Below are 27,779 nucleotides of genomic sequence, written 5' to 3'. Positions count from 1 at the left end.
TCATACAACTCCCACTATCAATGGCAACTTGACAATTCTTTCCTTGGTGGGAAGTATAAGTGATGAAAATATTAGTCCACCGCCAATCTTCTTTGCTGCCCTTGGGTTGCAATATTATGCAGCAAACTACACCCAAATAAGAGATATCAATAGCCTCAAGCTCGTAGTTAGATGGGATCTAAAGGGCAATCCTAATCTAGAGGTAACGACCTCTCTGTTAACCTCCTCCTCGAAGATATCCTCTGGGGACGATCATCCTCATACTCATCACTTTGATCATCCTCAAGTCGATAATCCTCAGGATCCCCCACGTAAAGATTTCGGCTGGGGCACTCAATGGCAATGTGTTTGGTACCTAGACACTTGAAACACCTCACTGGGCTAGTTCCCAAGATACCCTTACCCTTATTGTCCAGTTGCTTTGGTGGGTTACTAGGTAGTTTGGGGGTGCTCGTGGAAGACCAAAGCTTTCTATTAGCCCGCATCCCCTATTGAGGTAAGGAGGGTTTTAAGGCTTTCTCAACCTCAAGGCTATCCTAAAGGCTTAGGGAACAACACGCATCATGTGGGGTGCTATGTGTAACTGGATCTCAATGTAGAGTCCAGTTAGGAATCTAGACAGTCTGTTCATGATCCTCATGAGTATGGCTTCTTATCTTCAACTCATTGAACTTGGCCATGTAGTCAATAACTTATAGCCTCCACTATTTTAGGGCATTCATCTCATTCAAGAGTTGCAACCTACTTGCATTTCAACCCAGGTAAATAGTGGTTCTTGCCCTCAGTCATATACTAGAAATTCTAGATCAATCCAGAAGTCCTATGCTACTATAGTTAGCTTCATGTTAGCAAACCTAAAGCGAATCTCTTCTAGCATATCATAGAAGTCAAAGAACCCATCCATTTGCCTAATCCAATCAAGAACGATTTTGGCATCGATCTAACAACCATAGGATGGTGCCTCTACCTTAATTAGTCTCCTAGCATCGAATCCTCTATCATAAGGCTCAAAGTCACCAGCCCCTTGTATGCAGGATGATTCCAAATGGCTCACTGCTCACGGGGTCATGACCTCTACCTCTACTATTCCCAAAGAAAGGTTACCTACTACAACACCACCTACAGAATGGTGATCCTCGAAGTTGGTGCCGGTGCAAGGGCGCCTAGTGGGGGTAGACTGCCTAATGTTCTGTGGAAAAGTCATCTCCATAATGGTAAGCCTATCGGGAGAGGGTCAAAAGGGTTTGTCCAATGGCTTGGAGGTTGTTGGACTACGCTTCTTGAGCTTCTCTGCTAGCTCGCAACTTGGCTAGTGCCTCACTAAGTAAGGACGCTAAGTCCAAAGTAGGGACCATGACCCTATATGATCTACCACTACGAGTGGTCATGCACAAGATAACATGTATAGGAAAAACAGCGGCAAAGGACAACCTAGGGTCTACTCAAAACCTCTAACTGGGCAAGGTAACTCACCTTCTCGGCTTAAGTCTACGGATCTCTCTTAATGTGTATCTTCCATACTGAGTAATCCACAATACTATTAGGACCACAAATCCTAAGGAAGAATTCAGTGTCCTCAAGAAGGTCATACTACTCATCCAATTCTTGCTCTACTACTGACAAGTTATGCCTATTGATGGACCTAGTCTGACACGACATGGACTGGACAGCAAACCTAAGGTTCCTAAAATATTCTACAAAGATAGCAATGGTTACTAGACACTCAAAGATACAAAATAAAAATTTTCAGAATATAATAAGCATTCTCTGATACCAGAATGATGTAGGAAGCCCAAAAGACTAGGGTATTCTACAAAGAAATAGGATTACTATTCTATTTAGACATTAGGAGGGATTAGGGGAGGAGTTTGCACTGCACATATTCAGACCAACAATAGAAATTTACTATGGATATAATTTCAGCAACAAGAAATAAAAATAGCATGCAAATTTTAATCCAAAGACTCAAGATGAACAAACCACACAACTAGCAAGGGGAGGGGAGAATGGGGCATTGCATTCACAGTAATTAAAAATTTCAGCAACAAGCAATATGCTTTATTAATCCAATTGGGTCAAAATACATAAACAATGTCAACCTCAACCTAAACCAAAACTAAAAACTAACCCAAGCACCAACTAAACTAAAGCAATAAAATTGAAATTAACATAACCAGCAGCAAGTAATGGCAAGGCAGCAGTCTCACATAACAGTATAAACATGGCAGCATGGGCTATTGCCTCGCAGGAAATATAGTTAAGTGCTAGAAACAGAAATTGCAGTAGTATGATATAAAGAAAAGAAGAGAAATAAGACAAGAAGAGAGAAGAAATAATGGTTGGAGAGCAAGGCTGTCAATAGAGTGAAGAGGACAGAACTCAGAAATAGGTAGCAGCAGACTAGGAGAAAAAGAAGCAGGAAACCTCGTGCAAGCAAGAGATAATGAAAGAAAAAAGAGAGGAGAATATACAGGGGAAAATCAGGCAAAGGAAGTGCCGATTCTAGGAGAGGGGAATGTGGGATTTTTTTCTTCTTTTCCAGATCAAAAGAAGTCAAGAGAAGGATGAAGGGGGGTGGGGGTGGGGGTGGGGGAATTCATGGTAGCTAGAGTCTCTGCCATAGGGATGTGAGGATGAGAGAGGAAAAAAGAGAGTTATTGGCAAGGAAACAAGGTTCTTTCAAAGAAAAAAGAGTAGAGCTAGATAGTGGAGGCAGTGAGGGAATTTCCTACACAAGAAACAGCAGCAAAGGAGAAGAAGATGACTTACCAAAGGGCGGGAGGAAAAGGGCTGCTTCTCAGAAGACTGCCGCTACTTTCTGTTCTTGTTTTCTTTTCTTTCTAATTTTCCACACTCAATCCCTGGTGCTTGGTTGTTAAAATAAAAAGATTTTCCTAAGATAACCCCACAAATTAAGGAAAGAAAATACCCAACCAAATAAGATCCCTAACACCCAAGATATGAGGGGGAAAAAAAAGAAGGGAAACTCCCTAAAAACATTAGAATGTGCAAAACTCTTTTTTTATTTATTTTATTTATTTTTTATATATATATTCCTTCTTTGTCTAGATTGGGTTTGGGTAAATGTACCGCACCGAAGCTTGTGTAGCTTATGCGAAGCAAGCAGGTACAAGATTGAAAAGAATGCTTTGCATCCAAGTGAGATGCCCAAGAAAAAAGGAACGACCCTTACACTAAATAATCCCAAATAATCCTAAGATACTAATACTAATGTAACAAATGAAAAATGTGGTATAGACCAGTCCCAAGGGTTCAGATGACCCTTTCTAGAAGATATCTCCATACGTCTCGCCAAACCAAGCCAAAAGGTTCCGTCGTCTGTCTCTAGCAACAACAAATGATGGGTGGACGTGAGACATCCCCATCAGCAAGTCTTGCACCAGGAAAAATGCCATAACAATAAAGCTAAATAATGTGATTCCTTCAACACAAAAGCAGCTAAGTAATTTCAGAATTGCTGGATGATAAGCCATTACACTGGTGACATGCTGGTATGGTAAATGCTAAAAGAGCCAGGAAAGAAGAATGCTTAATTGTTGAAGTCCTGCAGCATCTTACTAACCAAACATAGAGGATAAGATTCCAAAGCATTATAACAGATAAAGCAGTCATCTCAAACTAAAGAGTTGCATAGCAATTGAACTCTAATAACTCTCTAAAAGAATCTTAATCTGGGCCTGCCATGTTAATCCAGGCTTTGATACCCCTTACTGTATCCCTGGACTGAAAGGTATCTACTAGGGGCCAATAACTAGGATCTTGTATGAACCAGTCAATTTGAGAAGGCCAAAACTGAGTGTGGGGCCCAATTGAGTGTTAGTACTAGGATAACAGTAATGTCAAGGTTTAGTTGAGAGAACACACGCTAAATGTTGTAACTAAATCAGGTGGTTAGATCTGAAATTTTGGAGGATTTCCAGCTGAAATACAACTGATGGGTAAAAGAGTAGTTTCACACAATTGGCAAGGTGGATGGGTATAAACTTGGATAGAGTCTCTCTTTGGGTTAGGATAAAATCTTTGGATCAGTGTCAGCAAGTTTTAGTGGCTAGATTTGCATACACAGAAAGCCCATGAAAAACCTTGTATATGAACTTCTAGGAGATTCTCACAGGTTTCCAAAGCAGCAGCTTCTCTGAGCTTGAAGCTTGAATAAAGTTGGATCTTAGGTTTTTAATAGAATTCTTGGGAAGCAGAGGAATATTGTGTGCGGGATGGCATATGGGGGTTGTCAGCTGTATTTGGAAAGGATTCTAATGGTGAATTTCAACTATGAGAAAGCAGTATGAGATCCCAAAACAAAAATAACAAAGGGAGAGGCTAGGGTTTGTGGAACTAGAAGGTTTGGAATGAAATTGGGGGTGGGAGCTGTCCCAATGAAGGAAGAAGGCAGTAGCACAAGCAATTTCATTAGTCAAATTCTTGTTCCTGATGTACCCCCCTTCCGATCTGATATATAAGACTCTATACTTCTATACTAGGAAGGGCCAAACCCAAAATCACACTTATTAAATATCAATCTAGGCCTATTTAAACACTCACTAACAATTAATTGTAATAAAATTGAAGCACATAGAACCGGTCAAATGAAAGTAAGCCCCCCCCCACCCCAAAAAAAAAAAAAAAAAAAAGAGAAAAAAGAAGATAATAATAATAATAATAATAATAATAATAATAATAATAATAATAATAATAATAATAATAATAATAATAATTTAAATAAACTAAGTATAGAAGCTATTTTGGTATTAAACCTAGTTACCCATACTTTAGATCCAAAAGAGTGACCTATTAAAAAATAAACCCATGGATCAAAGGCCCAATATCTGATGACCCAACTCTAGTCTTCTTCCTAATTTGGTCATAGATCTGCATCAAGTTTCTTCAACCAAATGATTTTCAAAGCCTTATGACACTACCACCACTACCTTATATTTTGCCTTAACAATGCCCAAAAACCACAATAACCATTTCTTGCTTCTCCAAGTTACCAAATTGCTCTAGTGGAATTACAATAGTTTGAAGTAGATCCTTAGCCATCAATAGAACCAGTCCTAATGTGGTCTGAGATTGATAGAGATCAACAGGATCCAATAAGAGGCAAATTGGAAAAACTACGGTTAGGATCTTTTAAAATTTGACATCTAGGTCTTCCGATGAAAATTGGTGTTAGGTACCTAACCAGTGCACCAAGAGCTCCAAAGCTACTGGAACAAGTTGACTCAGGCCTTTTAACCTATCTCATCCCATACCAAGCTTGCCCAATCTAGCACCCATACACTAGAGTGGTCCCCACTATGCACACAAATATTACACGCTTCTGCAGTTGTTGTCCTCGACAACTTTTAAGTCTATGCAGCTCAAATTCTGGCAGTAGGTAGCCCTCTCCAAGCAGCTGCACTATGCTCCATCTTTTTTCTTAGGTGACAGGCAGCCCTTTCTCGGCAGCTTTTACTGTACTCCAGGTAGCCCTTCTCCTAGGTAGCCCTTTCCAAGTTTCAAACCCTTGACAAGGTGCCAACTTTGATACCGAATGTTAGGTACTTGACCTATGTTCCGAAAGCTTCAAAGCTGATGGAAAAAGGTCAGTCTAGCCCTTTAACCTACCCCATACTAAGCTGGCCCAATCTAGCATCCATACACTAGAGCGATCTTCATTAGGCACATAACAAGTGGTAAGGGAAAAATCCATTGTGGTGTTTTGGCTGGTCAGATTACAACCAGATTTGAATGATTTGCTATGAAGATTATGGGTTTGAATGATTTGCTAGGAAGATTATGGGGATGGTATGGTCCCAAGGGGATGAAGAGCCCATGGTTGGATTAGGTTAGGCTAAATCTTCTCAAAAAACACATTACTTGTATTACACTTGAAGATTAGGGGAGAGAAGGTGAAAATTTCAAATTGAACTCAAGTGGTAGTTACAGTTGCTTAAACCCAATGGAGATCCTTTGAAGGAGGAAGTAAACTTCAACCAACTAGAAGGGAAGTTTGAGTAGAACCTCTTGGCTTCTGATTGACAACCAGACAATTGATTCCACAGTTCTTATGTAGCTAAGACTCTAAACCACAGAAAAACCAAAAGTTCCTCTCATGCTTCTCTTGCTGCTTTAGGTCTTTAATTAACAGTGTCATGGTCTAAGTGATTTTCTTGTTAAACTTTATGCTTAATTAGATGAGAATTAGGAGTTAAATTTCTGGTGTACTTCTATTTTGGTTTGTTATAAATATATGTGTTGGCTTGCTATGATAGAAAATACAGAATCTATTGCCATGCCTATTCTCCAATTGTTCTCTTTCTTCTTTCTATTGCTATTGGTTACAAATTTTGGGATTGCTTACATGGTATCAAAGTCATAAACATTGCCGATTTGACGTTCATCTCAAAGTTCTCTTGTTTGTGGTGAAAGCCAAGTTCATATAAGAAGAAGAACTGGGGTTCTGATGAGATTGATGAATTTATAACTGCATCATAGCTGATACCTGTTCATTCCATCTCATAGAGTCATATGGTGGCTATATTTTTATTTTCAATTTCTGTCAAATTTCTTTGGTTATTCAGAGTTTAATTATTTATTTATTTATTTATGGGTATTAGTTCTTTTCTGGCTTGGAGGAAGAAATAATCTTCCAAGTCATGCTCACCTGCAGGATCAAGCATTGGAGGTAGGGAAAACCATTTGAATCTGAATGGTTTCATTCACACAGGTGAAGACCCAGGTCAAGGAGATATGAACTTTGATGATCAGGCTATCCAGTTATTTCAGCCAGATTTTGGTAGGTTTTGTAATGGATTCATGAAGGATTTACCCATTCGTTGGTCGACTCTCATAAGGGATCATATTTCTTCTTGATTGGTTCTAAAGAAGGCGGCGATTCCAGGAATCTGATTCAGCATGTTCATCGGTTGGTTCCTCCTTTACTTTCTTCCTTGATGAGCAGCTCGCTGTGTTAGATGGACCATTGATGGTCATTGGGTTCTGGTTTTATTGTTGGTGCTGATTATTGCTCTGAGTTTGACACGTGGTTGAATGTCTTGGTTTCGATTCTTATTGGAAGTTTCGTGAAGCAATCGTCCATATCAAGCGCAATCTCCACTATTGCCATGTCAAATACACTTTTATCATGTTGCTGATACTGTTCTCGAGTTTTAGCACTTTTCCTGAGGCCCACCTTTTCAATCTAAGGTATATTAGCATTCTGGATTGGATGGTGAAGATAAGACAGTCGAGTTGTTTCACAGTTTGATAATGGATAGAAAAACAGATTTAAGTGATAGGAGCTTGCCAGGGTGACTTATACATGGTCAGAGAGCCAGATGGAGTGTATTTCTCAACCTGGTTTAGATCTGCTACCCAAGATACTAGGAATCAGTGCTTGGGACATCCCCATTTTACTACACCAAAACATTTAGCCCCGGAATGGATTATTAAGGTAGTTTATTAAGGTGATAAGGATTTTGACAGTAATCAGTTGCGAAAAATGAAAAATTAATTTTGTAACTTGGGCTTTGAAATAATCAGACTTCACATTTACAAAATTTGCTATGATCTGTAGGAACCACTCCGTTTCTCCTTTTTATTACAATATATTTTCTAGTTCTTTGAAGATTTAAGATTTTCAACTCTTCTGTTGTTTTGTTGATGATTTTTCCTGTTATACTTGGCTGTACCCTCAAACGCAAGCTAATCTTGCTTCCTGCTGTCTCTAAGTCTTGCAAATCTGTAGCTTCAGGCATAAGGAATTGGATTTGACACACAGCAAGTTCAGCAAATAAATCTAGTTTGTTGCTGTCCCTAATCTAACAAGCTTTCTACTGAATACAAATGAATGAACAATATGTAAGCCATGGAAATTGAAATTTGACATTATTAAGCAGAAATCTGGTCAATAAGAGTGACAGGTGAAACTTGCACATAGAAGCCTCTCATAGTCCTAGAAAGATGCAAACCACATCCTAATAAATAGCAAATGCAACGGCATAGCAGCGTACTGTTTCACAGTGGCGATACATTTCCTTCAACTGCTCCAAAATGTTATGATATTCCTCCATATCCCGGCTTTTTGCAACAGCAAGGTCACATCCAAGTTTATCGAAGTCATTCCTACCAAAAAAAAAAAAACAGAAATTCATTTTTAACTGGTCAATTTCTATTTATAAAGTGTCAAAAATATTGATGCATTAAGAGATAAAGTATATAAAAAGTATGTCCCACCAATCATGAGACATAAAGAGAAACAAAACTAAAAGATATTCATAAAACAGAAGCCGTAAATATGGGCAAGCGGTCATCCCGGTACCTGTAAGTCTCCAGGATCTTGTTTAAAGAGCAGTAACTTTCATATTTCTCATGGTATTCTTGGACGTATTCCTTATATCTGTACGGAGCATATACGATACATGATCATTAATCTTTGAACTGTTCTAGATGTATTTCAATTAACATAAGACACTTACTGTGAGAAATCTTTTATTGGTCCTTTGAACTCGGGCTCATTTTTGTCATACTTGGAATAAGAACAACTATCTTCATCTGAAGAAGATTCCCTTTTACGCTTGGTGCTATTGCTTTCCATCCAAAAGGAACCATTCCTTTTATCACTTACATCTGCCACTGAATTAGACTTATAGGATTTACTTTCTTTGATTGTGTAGTTAGCCACTGCTTGTCCAGTGTGTTTAGGCTCAAGCTGTTGGGGTGCACTTGTAGGTGCCTTTTTATGAGTGCTTCCATAGTCTTCTGGACCAACATCCTTGCTTGCGTAGGCCTCATTCTTCCTAGATTTCCCACTAATATCCATGAATTTGTTAGATTGAGGCCCACCTTCATTGTCTGCACGATCTACTCCAGACAACTGCTGAGGCTGAGAAAGTGCAGCCTTCTGCTGAGGTTTTCTAGAATCTTCAGCATCATCTTCTGAGGCCCTTTTCTTAAGTGGGGCTTCTTTGCTACTTGAAAACGCAATTCTTGGGTTAAGTGGGGATGGCTGCTTTCTCGAGTCCTGACTTGCATTTGCCATGGTTCTTCCTTTACTCAAATCTGAATTCCAACCATCTGAAGCACTTGGTTTACTCTCAGACAGTTTAAATGAATTTTTTCTTTCGAACTGCTTCTTGACCAAATGTGTTTCCTCCCCAGGCATGGGCTCACGAAGTTCCCCCAACTCTAAATCTGAAAGCTCCCTTCTCAGTGAAGCTCCTCTTCCATTGATGAATGGTGATTTTTCAACATCAGTCCTCTTGTTATGCATAGGGAGAGTCCCCATGTCTGGGTGCATAATATGGGCTGCATCCTTGGACTTCCCCACTTGGTCAGCATGGTTCTTGCTCTGCACATTGGACAACAATGATGATCTGTCCCCATTAACACTTTCCCGGACAGTTCTGTTCATTAATTTCTCATAAGCAAAACTATCATCATCAAGTTTTTCTCTATGCAATTTGTCTCTAGGCATGGAACCCTTTTCATGTGCGTGCATGCTTCTGGAAGCAGATCCATTTGATTCATCAGGGACAAAAGAATTCTTTTCAGATAATTTAAAGCCGCGGCCAACGTTTCCTGTACATTTGTTGGATCTATCTGTCCTATCTGGAGTTCTTCCCCGTGCACTGATATCTAGAGAACTTTGACCTGGCCGGTGAGCATCATGGAAAGATCTCCCAGGTATCACCATGTTGTGTGCTTTCTGTGAACCAGTATCTGCATTCCCATCCTTACCAACTCTATCAGTCATCTGTATTCCATTGTCCTCATAGGAATCCTGGTTCAACCTATCAGGAGATAAATGACGAGGAATGTCAGAGAACACAGTATCCCTTCTCCTCACAGCTGATGATTGAGATGGTGTTCCTTCTTTTGATCTTTTAGCACTTTCATGTTTCACCTGAAAGTGCTTTACACCAGAGTCCCTTTTTGACTTGGATTTGGCTACTCTCTCGAAACTATTAGACTCTTCATGCCCTATCACATCATTCACTATATCTTGCATTTCATTAGCAATTTTTCCAGGGTGGGACACCTGTTGGACCTTTCGTTTCTTACTATGATCTGGTGAAAAGGTAATAGTCTCTGAAGATTGTAACTCCCCTTTCTTAGGTTCCAAGTCAGTCATATCAACCATCTCATTTTCATGACCATCAGATCCCAGGTCCTCACCAATTGCACCTGTATCTGGTGCATTCTGTTTGTCTTCATCAACCTCACTTTGCACAGTTACAGGGTCAGTTTTCCAAAGGGTGGGAGAATCAGAGATCTTCGACTCCGGCGGCCGCAACTTTTGCTCAGTTTCTTTTTCATCATCACTTGTCATAATATCAACATCCACATCAGATCCCTCCTTGCTGCTAGACGAACCATCACTTTCACTATCACTGCTGCTCCCACTTCCTGTTCCACCAGGACTTCTGCTTTTACTTACACTTCTACTCTGGCTTCCGCTGTCACTTCCACTGTCACTGCTTTCACTTTCACTTTCACTGTCACTCCCACTGTCGCTGGAGCTACCTGCCTGCCCTTCACTATTGTCAGAAAGTTTCTTATCACCAAAGGTATCAGGAGAACTTTTTTGAACATCAGTCTTCACTTCATTTGATTCTTCTGATAGTTTTGAACTCAGCTGGCCTGGCTTCTCAAATTCTGCAGCTGTAGTTTCCTCTGGGAATGTTTGCTCTGGAGCAGGGGTTTGACCACGGATGCATTCAGGTGAGCTGCAGAAATCATTAGAAGGAAAGCTAATGCAAATTAAAACCAAAGAGATATGATGAATAGAGAACAGATACTGAACATTTCATATGATTGATCAAATTTCAGAAGCTTAAACAACAATCAGGTGCATCACTTTTTCCTTATTTTCTTTTTTCAGCTGGAAATGGCATCATTTAACTAAATCCACAGGCAAAGCCACTATGAAAACATATATCTAACAATCATTTTTTCCTCTCTTCTTCCCCCCCCCCTTTTTTTTTTTGGGGGGGGGGGAGGGGGTGGAGGGCTGAGATATCTAGTCCACTGATTAGTCTACCATGACTGTTGTTCGAGGGCTGAGATATCTAGTCCACTGATTAGTCTACCATGACTGTTGTTCGAGGGCTGAGATATCTACTCCACTGACTAATCTACCATGAACCAAGGCCTGGTTCACCAATCTGTAGGCCATCTCATGAAGCATCAAGCATATCAGTTATTCTGTATGAAAAACGGTTGACAAATACATGCCACGTCCTTCCGTAATGCATAGTGGCTCCTCAACAAGCTTAACGTTAGACACTAGATTTGCATCAGAATTCAACTTTCACGAATATTGTAAATACATGATTTTACTCATTAATTTTTCTGTGGTTCTCCTATAATGACCTTTAAGGCCATTCAAAGAGAAAAAGCTGGATAAAAAAGCAGAATCTCATACGTGTACAGTTAGTCATTTTCATATGACATAAGCACAATTAGCCACCCCCAATATGAAACTGGAAAGTATGCGACCAAAGAGAACCTCCCCCCCCCCACCCCCAAAAAAAAAAAAAAAAAAAAAAAAAAAAAAAAAAAGAAAAAAGTACCTGCTACTTTCAGGTAGAAGTTTGTTGAGGCTATCCAATTCCGCTTGTGGTTTCAAGATATACCTTCCTGACGGTTGATAAGTTGCAATCTGTTGCCCAAGAAAAAGAAACAGAAACAGAAAATAAGAACTATTTTGATTTGTTGCAGCAGCATCAATGTCTCCTTACTTGCCTTTCTTAAAATTGGCTCAATCTTTCTCGAACTGTTGGGTATTGTGTCTCCAACCGTTTTCTCCAAGGCCTATATGAGCATTAGACACATAAAACAAAAAGTTCTCATGACAAGGCCAGATTTAACAGTAGATGTGAAAATTCAAAAATTTTCAAAGCACAACAGGACAGAGATCGCCGGAATACTTTCGATAAGGGCTAGTAGGAAAGTAAAAAAAAAAAAATTAATATTTAATGCAATGATCACCTCAGTAATATTTATGTGCTACCAATCTGAAATGTACACTGTGCAGCATGTCAAGTTGCAAAGGCAGAACATTTTCACATAAGCATTCCGCCAACTTGTTAGTGGTTTATCACATGTTTCACATGTTGACACTCTAAAAAGAATACAGGAATAAAATAGCACATAATATCTTATGGACCTATGAATAAAGCAATGAATAAATCAGTGGACACTCATTAAAATAAACAAATGATGATACTTTTAACAAAGTGAAGTCATAAAAAAAGGTGCAGAAAACCAGTTAAATGTACCCCTATATAAGAGGAAACATAGGGGTACTAGGGAGTATGGTAAAACATTTCGGAGATTTGCTTAACTAACAAGAAATTTTGGCTTCACAGGCTTTCGTAACGAAACAGCCTGTAGTACTGAAGCATTGCAACGTTTTGTTTGTTGATAATTTCAGCAAAATTCTGATCATGTTTTGTATTTCAGTATTGCTTCAGTCCAGTCCATATAAAATGCATGGCTTCAACTGAAAATACACAGTTCCCATAAAACTTGAACCATGATTCAAGATTCGATACTCATTTGCCAGTTTTGACTCCAAAGAAAGAATTTCCTAGAAACCTTTTTCATTTTTCTAACAGGATGGGGGGATAAATTTCAGAAACACTACTTTTTTGTGATTCGGCCAGACCACTTCTATATATTTGGAATGAACCATGAATAATCATTTAGTGGTTTACAATTTTATGTTTCTTCATTCTTAAAGCATATTTTAGTTGTCTTAATTGAATTATGTATTCTAATAGAGCTGAATTTGTGTCTCAGTATCATACAACCTACAATATCGGGGTTCCACTATCCTTTAGTAGGCTAACATAGATTTTCTACAAAGCTGTAGAGCTGATTTGGTCCGGCCTCAAAACCAGCAACCAAAACCTGAAACCAAGACTACAGTTTAAGAAAATACTTCGAGCCTGGAAAGGTAATTTGCAATGTCATGGTTTCTTCCATTTTTCTTTTGATTTTGTGAGATAATTTGCTTCAGCACCGGCAGAGATTCTTTGATGAGAACCAAAAGCAAAATTGGCTCAAGAAAAAGATATTCTAGTGGTTCCAAAATATGTTGGTTCTGACCTTTAAATTCATTCCCTTGGGGTTCTCCATAAGTAGCATGATCAAATGACTCTGCAAATCCATTGGTGCAGTTCCTACACCCACTTTTTGTGCTGAAACCTCCTGTGCAGCTCCATAAGCAGACTTGATGGGCAGTTCTTTCTCAGAGCTGGCAATATCATCTTTTGCCACCATTTGGGGCGCAATAGCTTCCTGTCCACATGTATAACCATGTGTAATATTTCCAGTTCCAAAAGGAGAAGCCGAAGGACCCAATTGCTCAGGTGGAGATGGAAGGGGTGAAACTGACAGTCTGCTCTTAGAAATAGTTGTTGAAGGCCGTCCCTGTTTAAAAGAAGACTTAAGAGGACCAACTGAAGCAACAAATTAAATGTTAGAAAGGGAGCCAAAGCAAGTAAGTTCTAAGAAATCAACAGAACTTTCAGTTATTGTAGATTGAATTTTTAAATTAATTTTTTTTTCCCGCATGAACAAGCATATCAGCTACACTGAAACAACAAAAAATTACTTGATCAGCTACAATTAGGTTTATGTTTACAGAAGTAGTCACTCATTGTGTCAATTAACAAAAATAAAGCATTGTGAGACTGGGTTTACAAAACTAGTTAAAACACTGCCCACTGCTCATCTAAGAATTTGTTTGGACAATTTTACCCTTCAACCATTCTCCAGCCACTGGTCCCTGCTACTCAACCCAATTCCCTAACCTCCTCATCTTCTTCCTCCTCCTATCCATTGCAATCCACTGCACCATTCCGTACCATTCCGTACCTCTACTCCTCTGTCTTCCTTCAAGCCCACCATAACAACCTCTTGCCCTGGCCCTTTTTTCCCAAAACTGACAACCTTAGCCTCCACAGCTGTTCCCTCCTCAGCCCCATTAGTCGTTGATTTTTTTAGGTTTGGTTTCAACATCGAAGAAGTCAGATTGTAAATCTACAGTTCTAGCTTAGGATTTTCTCAGTTTCAGTTCAGTGAGCCTTGCTTCTTTTCTGGCCAAAATCCTGATTTCTTTTTGCTTCTCCCGGTTGTCAAGCCTGATTGACTCGACTCTTTTCCCTGCCTCACAGCTTCTCGCTTCATTTCGCTCTTTTTCTGTACTGAGCTTGAATGAACCCAAATGCCAACCACCGGCCCTTCTCCTTTCCAGGTCTGGATTTGTTGCATTGTCTCTATCATTGTGGTCAACAAGGAAGAAAGAAATGCATGAATTTTTTTTTCTTTTTCTTTTCTTTTTGGGGTGTTAGCAATGTTGATTCAAGGCGTCAAGGAATTAAAACAGGAAACCTCTAAAAACACAAACCTTGAGTTGTTCCCCTCTGTAACAGAAGAGATTGTTATTTTTTCAGGTGAGACGGCAGACCAACTCCTAAAATGTAACAAACTCGAAGAGCCATCAGGAATATGGAAATCACTAGCTAGGAAAAAGAGCACCCACCATTTTAATCGGAGGAAGAAGAGGAGCAAAACCATCAAAAGGAGGAAGAAGAGGAGAAAGGGACAAAACCGTAAAAAATGAGTAACAGCCACTGTTTTGACTAGTTTGTAAACTCAAACTCCAAACACTCCACTTTTGTTAATTGAAACAAGTGTTTACTTTTGTTAACATAAACCTAATTATAGTAGCTAATCAAGTAAATTTCAAACAGTTTTACATTACCTTGAGTTGGTTCAACCTTCCGCTTTTTAAATGGAGGCTCCTTTTTTTGCTTGAATGGTGGAACCTTCCCTGGGTTCACTGGAAAGAAAAAGTGGAAGATATGTTGCATAAAGAAATAAAACTCAAAGAGGTGGCTTCTTCACGCATATGTATCATTTGGAGGAAGAGTTGAACATTACAAAAGCAAACAGAAGATGCACCAGGAATCCTATAAGTATTCTTCCAATGCACATCATGCTTTTCACTATCTATGGAAGAATCTATATATATCAAGTATATTGTTCTGAAAAACAAACTAAAGGGAAAAGCAGACAATATGAGTATTTATGTTTGACAAAAGATACACTTGAAGATTGTCACAACGGGAAAAACACACAAAAAAGAAGTTACAGCAAATCCAAAAGTGCATAACACAAATGGACTTCAGCTGCTATACGCATTGATTTATGAGTGGTGCTGAAATTAGTAGATTCAAATTCCAATAGAAACCAATTTGATTCAGGCATGACACTTCTTTTACTTATCAAGAGAAACAAAATTACCATCATCATCAACAACAAGAAGTCTTTTCCCAACTAAATGGGGTCAGCTACATGGACCCCTACCTTCCAATCAGCTCTATTTGAGGTCACACGAGATACAAGGCCTAACATATGATGTTTTTCCCCACCACCTACCTTAAAGTTATCTTAGGTCTGCCCCTAACTCTTTTAATTCCTTCCATCTGGATTAAATCACTTCTCCACACAGGGGAATTTAAAGGCCTTTGTTGAACATGGCCTTGCCACCTCAATTGATTTTCTTGTAGCTTATCATTTATTGGTGCTACTCCTAGACCAGTTCCAATATAATCATTCCTTCCCTTATCCTTCCTAGTTTTGCACTCATCCATCAAAGCATCCTCATTTCTACTGTACTGAATTTATCTAAATGATGCTTTATAACAACCCACCACTTTGCACCATACAGCATAGCTGGTCGTGCGACAACCCCACACAAATTTTCCTTTGAGCTTTAAAGGAATACGTACATCACACAGGACCCCGGATACACCTCTCCGAAACATCATCCGCTATATCACCTTTTTTATTTAAGATTCCAATAATTGTTTCTAGCAAAAAAGGAGTTGATTCTATAAACTGGCTGAAGTTTTAGCACTGATAACTAGTTTGCAAACTTACCATCAAGCATATGTGACATGGCATCCCAAAAACAGCTCATATCCCAACAGGGATGGCCCCATGTTCTGGTTAAATCTCACTTTCCCAAGAAAACGAGATGAAACCATAGGTTAGTGTTTAAAAGTCCTAGGTTTCAATACGTTTTGACAAATATTTCGGAAATTTCGATAGTTCAAACCAATATTTCAAAATTTTCAGTAGTTTCGACCAATAAATGCCAAGTTAGGATCAAGTTTAACCAATTTCAACAAACCCAATTTCTGCAGTTTTGGTAAGTTTCAGTGGTTCCGTCCAGTTTTGATGGTTTCATCCAGACCATAACATGCTGAGTTTTAACCCCCCCCCAAAAAAAAAAAAAAAAAAAAAAAAACCCTAGTTTGACATTGTTTCAACCATCTTGGCTAAATCTCAGTTTCCAGCTGATCGAGACTAGCCTCAAAACCAAGATCTTGATCCTTGATCTCAACTAACATTAAACTTTAATGAAACCCGAAGTTCATGCCACGGTTGATTTGACGGTGAGAAAAGGAATTAATGCCGATGCACTGCATTGATGGATCCAAAACCATCTGGGTTTCCATGTTAAGAATCTGGTCCAATTGGGCCTTTGGGTTCAGTAAGACATTTACATTATTTATTAGGGATTTATTAGCTGAGAATTGAATTTTTCTTTCTTTCCTGTTTGTAATCAATGAAAGATTTTAAATTAGTTTGATTGGTTGAATCCCTTTATGGCACTGACAAATTTCAATCGAGACTAGGCAAAATTTAGCTATAATTTCGGCCCTTTTGAGAAAAATGAGATGAAACATGCCAACTCAATATGTAACACCATATCTTGGTCCATCTCGGCTGAAATTTCAACCTAGATAGACCATATCGACCCATGTTGGTCAAAATAACATCTTTTTCAGCGTTTATTTCGATGAGATTTTTTTGAAGTCTCCGCTTCGACATTGGTTCCCGCCCATGGTTTCAGCACAGAGCAGTTGGCATGGAGATTTACAGAAGGATCTTTCCCTACTTCACCCCCAAGGTTTGAAAATTTAGACTAGTTCTGAAGCCTTACTTATTCTCAACCTACTTTCAACATATTTTTCTGGGTAAATCTTCACTCAACGGTGCTTCTCCCAAGGGAGTAAATCTGAAAGAAAGACTCTTCTTGAATGACAGATTATCATGGGGGATCCAAAATGGAAGAGCTAGAGAGGTGTTTTTTACATGGTGATGGAAGGCATGTAGTCTTTTACAAGGAAGATTCACTATCGAGAATCAGAAGCAATCCAAAACAAGGTAAGTAGATCGACCAGGCCACCTAGCACTTAGGCTAATAGTGTCAAAACCTTCAAAATTTACTGCAGAAATAACCTGATTTCGGCTGAGATGGCTGAAATTTTGACACCGTCTTGGTTTCGAGGATGCAAACCTCAAAACTGAGATATCGAAACTGGCTTCGTAATTAGACTGCTCATGTGAGCCTGTCTTCTTTTGTTCTTTCTCTTTACTGTTATTTCTTATATTCTGCATCTATCTTCCTAGGGAACCGAAAGGAAGTGAACCATCATTGTTGCGAGTAATCAATTGGATCTGTTGGGTTTTTGGTAGTCTTTCCATCAAGATTAGGAGAACCTATTTAGATTCATACCTGGTCTGGTTCTGTACTGCCAGATCTGAGTTATAGAGACAACAGTTCTTCAATTATGCTTCAGATGTCTGATGGTCTAAATTGAGCGACCATTGACTTAGCAATTTTTGTTTACAGCTACAGAACATTTTCAGGCCTAAGAAATGTGGAATTTCACTTGGAATTAAAGCAACCACCTACACTGGTTTTAATGAATTTAATGGCGGAAGGTTCACTTTCCCAACATTTTTGTCTTTTTTGTTGGTCTTTTAGTTATCAACTTCTTTCTTTTTTATTGTTACTAATATAAACCCTGCTCCCGCACAATTATCTTGCTCTTCGAAATTAATGTAATGTCCTCCAGTACACCTCTTCTATCTGGTTTTATTCCCATATGTCCCATACTTAATATTTGGTTTCCAAGTTCGTTCCTACATAATAAATAATAATCCCTATCATATCCCTCTTCTCTCCACTTACCCAATAAACCCTTGAAAATTCCCATTATTTGCAATTCTCCTGTTGCACCTTAAGATTGAGCTATCTATTATTAAAGTGGGCCCATAAAAGACCTGAGAAAGGTTTCGGGATCCTAAATCCACATCAAGTAGTATCTGAGCTGAAGTCCTTACATCTTAATGATCTTCACCCTGAACTTAATTCTCTTGTAAAATGGCTTAAGAATATCTTTGATAATGGCTTGTTGAGATTTCAACTGGGATCTCGAGGACTTCAATTTAAAAAAAACTGACATATTCTAGATATGCCAAATGCACTTCTGATAAAGTGTCCAGCATGCTAGTAACGTTAGAGGACTGAACAGTGGTGACAGAAAAGGTGGAGACAAGAGTCATGATCACATGGAGGTTTACTGTTTGATCAAAGTTGCAGATACGGACTTCACCATGGTCCAATTTGAATTGTGAAAGTGAAATCCATGATCAGATTCCAATTTGAAGAGACATAGTTTAATACAAACAATCAAAAGATCTACACAACTGATTGTAATAAACACTAGATCATCACCCTCATCGAGCCGATATTTGTGGATGCCAATCAAAAGGTGTCTCCCTCGTAGTCATGCTTTCCCTGTTTGGCCAATTTAACCGTGGGAGGGACTCCAACCTGGGGTCCTCTTCTGTATGTAAAGAACACTTCTTTCAAGTCTGATAGTGGATCAAGAAAGCTACACCCACAGGTGCCTTACTGGCCCAGTCACGGGTAGCCTAAGATGACTTCTAAAAGAAATTCACTTTCAGGGTCAGTAGGGGAGATGAAGTGCACTGATTACGACTATTTTATAAGTAAAATTGGCACCAATGGCTTCCTTACAATTTCCAACACTTTATAAGGATATGTTTCAGTGGTTAGGCTCTCCTCAGGGATAACCTAGTACTAATTTGTCTGGAGTAATGACAGCTCTTATATGTAACTAGCTGTTCCTCTTTCTTCTCGAAGGAGGGTTTCACAATGGAAAGATCGTAAGCTAATCCAAAGTTTAATAGTGATACACCACCCTCCTCATTCCTTTTTCCAAATCCATATCCTCCATGTACATCTTCGTAGCCTCTACAATCTTACCCAGCATGCCATTCCCCCTCCCAATGTCTTATCTCCTATCCTAAGCCTTGCACCAATTCATCCATGTGCTAATAGAATTGTAACTTGCTACTTTCATGCAATCCGACTTGGGATGCATAGGTGCATACAACATTGACAGCATGTTTCCAATACAAGTTTAAGGGATATAATTCTATCTCCAACTCCTTTGACCTCAAGTACATCATTCTTATGCTTTTCTCTACCCACTTCACCTCTACTGCTATGGTCTATTAGTATGAAAAGTGAAGATATGAATTTGAGGTCAGCAATAAAGAAACAGGGCCAATTCCAGAGGAAAATAAATTAAAATAAACTTACTGTCAACTGTTGCTGCAGGTAACATCTTCATCTGATTCTTTACGGATGGGTTCCCATGGTCTAAGATAATGGCTCTGTCATCAGAAAAAAGAAAGCAAAAAGACTCAAAAGTCAGAAACCACAGAACCTATCCAAATGCAGAAAAATGCAGACACATTGAGACAGGATTTTCTCAAATCACTGCCCAATACAGATGAGAGATTCTTAATGTGTATTTGCAGAATATCACTAAGTGGATTTTCAACTACAATATAATCTTCACAGTTCACAGCAAGATAAAAGAATTCCAAATGAATTCTCATCTGAGACCCCAAGCTGGCAAATAATTCACATGCAGAACTCACAAAATCAGAGGCATAACAAGGTCATGAGTAACAAACATGAATTTAATACAGATAACATGTCTTTAGGAAGAAAAACAAGTAAACAAATGCTCTACATTGTAAACAACCCGTTGGATGTCGTGATCAATAGCAAGATTCTTCAATCTCTAGACCCTGGGTGTTAAGCTCTCACGGCAAGGTCCTAGCCCTTCTAACTATTCATGGAAGAGACAAGAGAATAAACCCAAAGCAAAAACTCAAAAATTGGTTCATTAAAATCCTAGGGGCTGAGAACAAGCCCAGTACATGCTTATGCAGAGGTCTAATGCGTGCATAGCAAGTTACATGGAATCAGAAAGTACTAATACTAAAGAAAATAAAGTAGAAATGCTGAGAAATAGACTGATTTTCAGCTCTAGAAGTAGAAACTTCAGAAAAACTAGAAAGATACAACAACAGTCAACAAGAACCAATAAGCCTTTGTCCCAACTAAATGGGGTAGGCTGCTGGATTCATGCCTTCCAATCAACTATATTCGAGGCCATACTAGATACAAGGCCTAAACTACGCATATCCTTTCTCACCACTTCTCTTAAGGTAAGCTTAGGTCTGCCCCTAGTTCTTCTACTTCCTTCAATTTGTTTTAAATCACTTCTCCGTGCATGGGCATTTAAACCTTCAGTTAACTTGGTTGTGCCACCTCAATCAACTTTCTCGTAACTCATCATTTATCAGAGCTACTCCTAGATCAGCTCAAACATGATCATTCTTTATCTTATCCTTCCTAGTTTTGCCACTCATCCATCTCAGCATCTCATTTCTGCTACACTGAGTTTATCGATATGATGCTTCTTAACAGCCCAACACTATGAACAATACATCATATCTGGTCATACAACAGTCTTGTAGAATTTTCTTTTGATAAAGGAATAAGTTGATCACACAAGACCTCGGACGCACCTCACCATTCATCCACCCTATTTTAATATTTTAGAAACATCATCCACTATATCACCTTTTTAATTTTTGATTCAGCCAAGGTACCTAAAATAAACGCTACGTGGAATCTCCTTCTCATCAAGTTTCACCACCTCATTATTTTGTCCAATCACAACAAGAGTTACGCACTAAATATTTTGTCTTCATAATACTTAGTTTAAAGCCTTTGATTCCAAAGGAGCCTCATCTTGAACATCTTTGGTCAAATCATCCATTATAAGTGCAAGTCAATATGAACTTAAAGTTGATCCTCGATGTAGCCCAACTTAAATTGGGAATTCACTACCTTTGTCCCCCCACCGTTTATACACTTATCACTGAACCATCATTCATATCTTTGAATATGTCCACGTATTTAATTGCAACATTTATTTTCTATAGTAATTGCAAATTAATGCTCTAGGAACTCTATCATAAGCATTTAGACCATATGAAGATCTTTCATACACTCTCTATACCTTTCCATAAGTATCCTAATAAGGTAAATAGCTCCCATTGTAGATATTCCCAGCATTAAACCGAATTGATTCTCTGTAATAGTATATAAATAAACTAGAAAGATACTAAACTAGAAAATAAAATTTAATAAAGTTGTCATTTCTCAAAAAAATTGCAGTCAAAATCTACATGTGTTCAGCCTCTTTTTGGCCTTTCTAGAGACCAGTTACGCTGATTTGACCTAATCCAGTTGACCCAATTGATGCTTGTTGAGTTCCACTCAGGTTCTACATCAGTAGTATTAGGCTTCTGGCTCCTTGATGGTTGATGTGTGAGACACCAAGCTTTTACAGGGTTAAGAATGGGGTTTTAGGTTCACCAGGCCAACCCATGAATTATGGGATACTGCAATGTGAAATAAGAGAATCCTATTGACTATGAAGCCAACAGGTCAGATAAAAGCTGATTTCTTTAACACCACAGGACCTTAGGGGAATTTTTTTTAATGGAGTGAATTTCCAGATTGATAAGGTAACCAAGAAAAAGGGTTCTTGTTGTCTGATTGACCTGAAACTTGGGGATCAAACTTAGGGGATGATATAGAGGGATGAGACTCCAAGTCAAGGCAAATCTAATGGTAAGAGTGAGGTAGATCTAAGTTTGAAACTTGGTTTCTTGGGCAATCCAACAATTCAAGAAAGGGGTTAATCTTGGATAGTAGATTCATATGTACCTTTGGAGGATGAATGGGATAATGTGTATTGGCAGTGGGCTACATTGGGGAGGATTCTAATGGTATGGGTTGTAGGAGTATCCCTATGAGTGAGGGTCTCCAAATACAAATATTAAACTGAAAGGGGCAAGAAAGAAAATGTAGAAGATAGCTAATCTGGATATGACTCACCAGGTTAGGGTTTGCACTAGAATATGACTCACCAAGACTTCTCTTACATATTACCCTTACCCACCAAGACAACTGGATGTAACTCACCAGCTAAGATGGAGAAGCCACACAAACAGAAAACCTTTGCAAACCACAATTTAATCATCAGTCTTCAAATCTGTCCTGTAAACATAAGACAAATGGGTTACACAGTCCTAATCTGAAAAGGAAACTAATTCTCAAGGAATGAAATCTCGTGAGATCTCCCCGAAAACTTGCTTGAGATCTCGAGACGAGATCTCTAGCAAGACTCTCGAATTACCACAACTCGACTGAGATCTTGGTCCACCCACTAGTTTAAAATCCCTCATTTTGAGCCAGATAGGCCAAGATCTGGACCTGTCTCACCCCCCCCCAACTCGCAACAGCTTTCCAAGTTAATTTTTTGCCCCATTTTTTGTCTCCTCTCGCCAACAGCTTCCCTAAGCCACAACAGCTACTTATGGGCCAAACCAAGCTGCAAAGGAAATCCCGAGGCCCAAAGATGTACAAGGCCTCTATAGGCCCGGCAGTGCTGCCCCCCCCCCACCCTCCCCAAGGGGAAGATCGTCAAATAGAATGTGAAGCCTGAACCATACCCAACACTTCTGTTATGAACTTGTGATTTATATTGAACTTATAACGATTGTATTATTGTCATGGAATAAATTTTGCTCGAAATTTTTGGAATTTTGAGCGAATTTCCTGCATCTTTTTAAATCAAAACGAAATGGAAATTGTTTTGTCGAAGTGGTTTGTTTTGATAGAAATGTACGAAAATTTTGTCAAAACGACACAAAATTTCGTATTGTTACGAAACCATACATCCCAACTTATAAAAATAACCCATTTCGAGCAGAACCTGGAAAATAACAGAGGTTCCGCCAGTTTTGAGCAATACCGCCCCTTCCAGTTTCGACCCTAAACCTCAATTTTTCTCATTTCTCTTGCATTCTATCCCCATTTCACCTCATCTTAGCAAATCCTTTGCATTCCTTCTCCAATCTTGCTCCTTCATTGTTGGGTTTTTGAAAATCAAACAAGGTAAGTTAACAAAGTTCTCCATTTTTTATTTTTGTTTTGTTTATGGCTCAAATCAACTTAGATTGCTTTCAAATTAAAGCATGTCTAGAGTGTTGATCTATGAATTTGTGGTGTCAAAATTAATTTTTGGTTCTTCCTAGTATTTTTTATTTTTCTGCTATTAAAAATTATTTTGTAAATTATATATATTGCTAAAAAAATGTATATGTATAGTAGATATATGAGCTTCAAATTAATGTATGTGAGACATCATATTGCTGTGATGGTGTTGAATCAAAATTTTTGTTGTTAATTATTTATTTTTATTATTTGAAAGATATTTAAATAATTTTAAAAACATTTAAATATTAAAAAATACTAATTAATTTTTTCTTTAAATGTAAAAAATAGGAGAGTATTAGTGGAAGCATATATGTAATTTTTGGAGCATGTTGTGGAGCTTTTTAAGATACTTAGTGTGTATCTTATACATTTTTTTAAATTATTTAGATATTAAAAAAAATACTAATTAAATCTTTGTTTTATATTTAAAAAAAGGAGATTATTATTAGAAGCATATATGTAATTTTGGGAGCATATTGTGGAGCTTTGTAAGATATTTAGTGTGTATTGCTTGTATCTGGCACTCTCTTTCAAAGATGTAAGACGTAGGTTGGCAACATGGGATACCATTGACAGCTGATAGGAAGAAGAGTGAGTGTAATTATTGCAAGAAACAAATAGGAGGAGGTGGAGCCATTAGATTGAAGGCGCATCTAGCTAGGGGAAGTAGGGATGTAGTAGGATACCAAAGGGTGCCCTCAAAGGTCAAGAAGGCAATGGCCTCATACTGGCTGGGGGAAAGCAAAAGAGGAAAGACAAGAGAACACAAAGGGAGGAGTTTGAGGATGCATGCCTAGATGACCTTCCAGAGCCAAGAAAGCAGGATTTTGATCCGAATGAGCCAGGAGAGTACGACCCAAAGTCTACACAGATCACGAGGGAGATGATGATGAGTAGGGAGCAAGCGAGGGTTGATGATATGAGGAGGCAATAGAGGGCTATGGGTTATGGGTCCTCTAGAGAGCCAGCAGGTAGGAGGCACATATAGCTCCTAAGTCCCTATAAGGAGGAGTCAAAGTGTGAGGAAGGAGATTCCTATCCCACGGGCCCTAAGAAGGAGTTGAGCTTCATCAACACATCCTACAGATTCAGATCGTGAGATTCTTCATAATGATTCGACACTATTTAGGAGGCCTAAGCGCAAGCAGAGAAAGTTGAAGCACTTGTGGGGGAGTGTGAAGAAGAAAATGAGGATGGCTTCCTCCAAATGGGCTATGTGCCATAGTATTCCAGCACATACAGCCCAAAGGCCTACTATAGGGATATGATTGAGGAGATAGGCAGAGCTCGGAGTGGTGAACAAGGGCCCACCCCACATGAGATACATAATGTCTATTTGCCTAAGCATAAAGAAAACTTGAATGAGTACATTAATGGTTTAAAGCCTATGTGGGTTCATTATGGAGTGGCTGATGGTTGATGGTTGGATTGGTCCCACTAGATAGTCCATCATCAATTTCATTTTAAATTATGATGGGGGGACACTGTTCCTCAAGTTAGTAGATGCATCCAATGAGAAGAAGGATGCAAAATACATTTACAAATTATTGAAACAAGTGGTGAAGGAGGTTGGAGTGGAGAATGTGATCTAAACTGTGATTGATAATTGCTCCAAATATAAGAAAGCTAGGTTGAAGATGTAGGAAAACCCCAAGTATCAAAACATGCTTCTACTTCTAGTACTAATTTTCATTTTTAAATACATATATTACATAACATATACACTTTATGACTTTATATTGATGCCTTGAAGGACATATATGCTCTTTTGGACTCCATATGCTGCTCATTGCATTGACCTAATGCTTAAGGACATAGGAAAGGTCAAGCTTGTGAAGCAAACCATGGAGCAAGCCCGACAAGTTAGCACATTCATCTATAACCACACCTATGCATTAATGATGAGGAGGGACAAGTGTTAGGGAGACTCAATGAGGCCAGGCATAACCAAATTTGCTACCAATTGGATAGCACTATAGAGCTTTGAGAGTAGGACCATTGACCCTAAGAGCATGTTTGCATCGGAGCAATGGTTTAACTGGTAGGGTTCTTCATCTGTAAGAAGAAAAAGAGCACGGTTGACCATACTCGATGACACTTTTTGGAAGAATGTGAGAATAATGGTGAAGATGCTTGAGCTTGTGGTGCATGTGTTGAGGATGGTAGATCAGCAGAGAAGACCTACTCTACCACAAATATGGGCTGCAGTAAATAAGATGAAGCAACAAGTTATTTAAGTCTACCCATAAGGCAATAAGAAAATCTTCAACACCATCCAAATTAGATGGGAGTCTATATTGCAGCATCCACTACATAAGTTTGTGAGTTTTTTAAGTCTAAGAAGCAATTTCATTTATATCATCACCCTATTAAGTATTGACTATTCTTTCTTAATTTATCTTTTTTTATAAAGCATACTATCTAAATCCCAAGTACCATTACAAAGACAACCTTGGGATGAGGCAAGATTTAATAGATGCCGTCCAAACTGTAGTGGAGAGGTTGGAACCAGATCCATCTAAACAAGCAATCATCTTAATGAAGGTGAGGTGAGATGGTGATTTGATATTCAAATCTAGGATTTAATTGATTGAGGCAAGCCCTCGATCTAGGTCCACTCTAGGATTCTCTTCCTGAGAATCAGCAGTTTTCTAGGGATTGTAATGCCCTACATTGAGAGTTTTTGACCGATTTACAGGTGCTAGAGCTGAACAAGGTCTAGGGTTAGGTTCGTCCAGGCTAAGAGTCTAGGATTTTGCAATATCAAACTTCAAACTATGCTTTTCCGTTAAACTCAGATTTGAAACTTCAACTTTGGGTTCCTAAATTTTAGGGTTTCCAGGGGTTATGGAGACTAGGGTTAGGTCGGCTATTCAAGGAGGGATGTGGATGTTAGTACTAAAAGGGTTTGAAGTCTGGCTAATGGGTTGAAGGGTTTCAGGGTTTTGAAAAACTCCAGGTTAGGGTTTCTATTCAAGGAGGGATGTGGATGTTAGTCCTAAAAGGGTTTGAAGTCTGGCTAATGGGTTGAAGGGTTTTAGGGTTTTGAAAAATTCTAGGGTTAGGGTTTCCTAGTAGGAAGATGAATTGCAGGTTTCTAGGGTTTAGATGTATGAAACAGGCTGGTTCTTAGGGTTTAAGGTACAGGACTGTCAATGGGTCCTAATACCTAAAAGGGAGGGGTTTAGGTCAACGGAATATAGTTAAATTACAACAAGAAGGCTGCTGCACTTTAGCGTTTTGATTTCTGGAAATTCGAGAAGTTGCTGCATGCTGTAATTGGGGGAAAGAAGAAGAAAATAGAAGAAAGGTGGGCAGGGGTTGTGGCCTACGGTTGGGGCAGGGTAGGGGATTAGGGTTGGGATGGGGAGGGGTTCTATAGCTGCCACAGGGTTTAAGGAAGGCTGGGGAATAGTCCACAATGGGGGAATGGGGTTGGGAGGGTTAGGGTAGGGCTGCGAATGAGAGAGGAGAAGAGGGAATGGGGCTGGAGTTGGGGTGGGGGCTTCACGTACTTGGTGATTGAAGATGGAGGCTGGAAATATGAAATTGCAACAAATTCTTCTCTTCCTAAAGCTGCCGGAGGCCCCCTCTAGGGAAACCACGACTCCATTGGTTACCTTCAACACTCAATCAATTTTATTAATTATTCAAACTTATTTATTACAATAATAGGACGCTTATTTATAGCCTATTGAAGGGACTCACACTAGGACTAACTTGCAAAACAACTCAAACTAAAACTCCTACTAGACTAATGACTTTAACTCAAACAAAAAACCTTCATATCTCCATTAGAAGATCCAAACTAAACTCTAAGAGTAGATATGGGATCCTTGCAAGAAGTAGGACAACTCCTCCAAAACCTAGGAATCCTACCCTCTAACAAGGACTACTTTAGTAACTTGACAATTATGGACTCAAATTCACAAACAAAAAATAGATCTAGGGTCCTACAAACGCACTGGACCCAATAAGACCCTAGTTGGACTCAACTGAAAAAAATGTGAAATTACCAAAATACCCTTCTGGTACTGGTCACAGGTTCTGGAAAAACAATATAGGCCCTATTTTGGCCCAGAATCTCGTGTACATTACAGCGGTCGTGGGAGACAGCCTTAAACCACCATCAAAAGCAGCATTCCAACTCCAGCCAGGCTCCATTAAGGTCCTCACCAGATATTAATGGAAGCCCAGGCCCTTACTAATACCATTCTTCTATATATCATATTCATATTTTCCTTGAATATTTGGAGTTCCCAACACACCCAAAATTCAAGGTCAATCTATGCCAATCTAACTGTTAGATTTGTCCCAAATTTTAGATACATCATCCCCCCAACTCTAGTGACCTTTGATCCAAATTTCAGCCCTAACAGACCACAAACTCTATATCTGCCATCCTTGTTATTACCACCTTATTTTCCTTCCAAGATCATGAAAACCATTA

The 27,779-nt window shown here is 38.9% G+C and overlaps 1 protein-coding gene across 2 annotated transcripts in view; it reads right to left on the bottom strand.

Moving 5' to 3' along the window:
- The window catches only part of LOC149029418 (dentin sialophosphoprotein-like protein), a 53,903-nt gene that overhangs the window by 7,100 nt on the left and 19,024 nt on the right, over nucleotides 1–27,779 (bottom strand). For both annotated transcript variants that reach the window (XM_089141858.1, XM_089141859.1), the window contains 8 exons: nucleotides 19,502–19,575; nucleotides 14,777–14,854; nucleotides 13,117–13,469; nucleotides 11,749–11,817; nucleotides 11,577–11,665; nucleotides 8,481–10,730; nucleotides 8,324–8,401; nucleotides 8,016–8,127 (listed from right to left, as the gene is read on the bottom strand). In XM_089141858.1, coding sequence (XP_088997984.1) covers nucleotides 8,016–8,127; nucleotides 8,324–8,401; nucleotides 8,481–10,730; nucleotides 11,577–11,665; nucleotides 11,749–11,817; nucleotides 13,117–13,469; nucleotides 14,777–14,854; nucleotides 19,502–19,575 — 3,103 coding nt within the window. The remainder of the gene's footprint in view (nucleotides 1–8,015; nucleotides 8,128–8,323; nucleotides 8,402–8,480; nucleotides 10,731–11,576; nucleotides 11,666–11,748; nucleotides 11,818–13,116; nucleotides 13,470–14,776; nucleotides 14,855–19,501; nucleotides 19,576–27,779) is intronic.

The sequence above is a fragment of the Hakea prostrata genome, chromosome 1, assembly GCF_041222555.1.
Source record: "Hakea prostrata isolate BN-2017 chromosome 1, UWA_Hpros_2, whole genome shotgun sequence".
NCBI classification, from domain to species: Eukaryota; Viridiplantae; Streptophyta; class Magnoliopsida; order Proteales; family Proteaceae; genus Hakea; species Hakea prostrata.
This window is presented reverse-complemented; position numbering and strand designations above follow the sequence as displayed.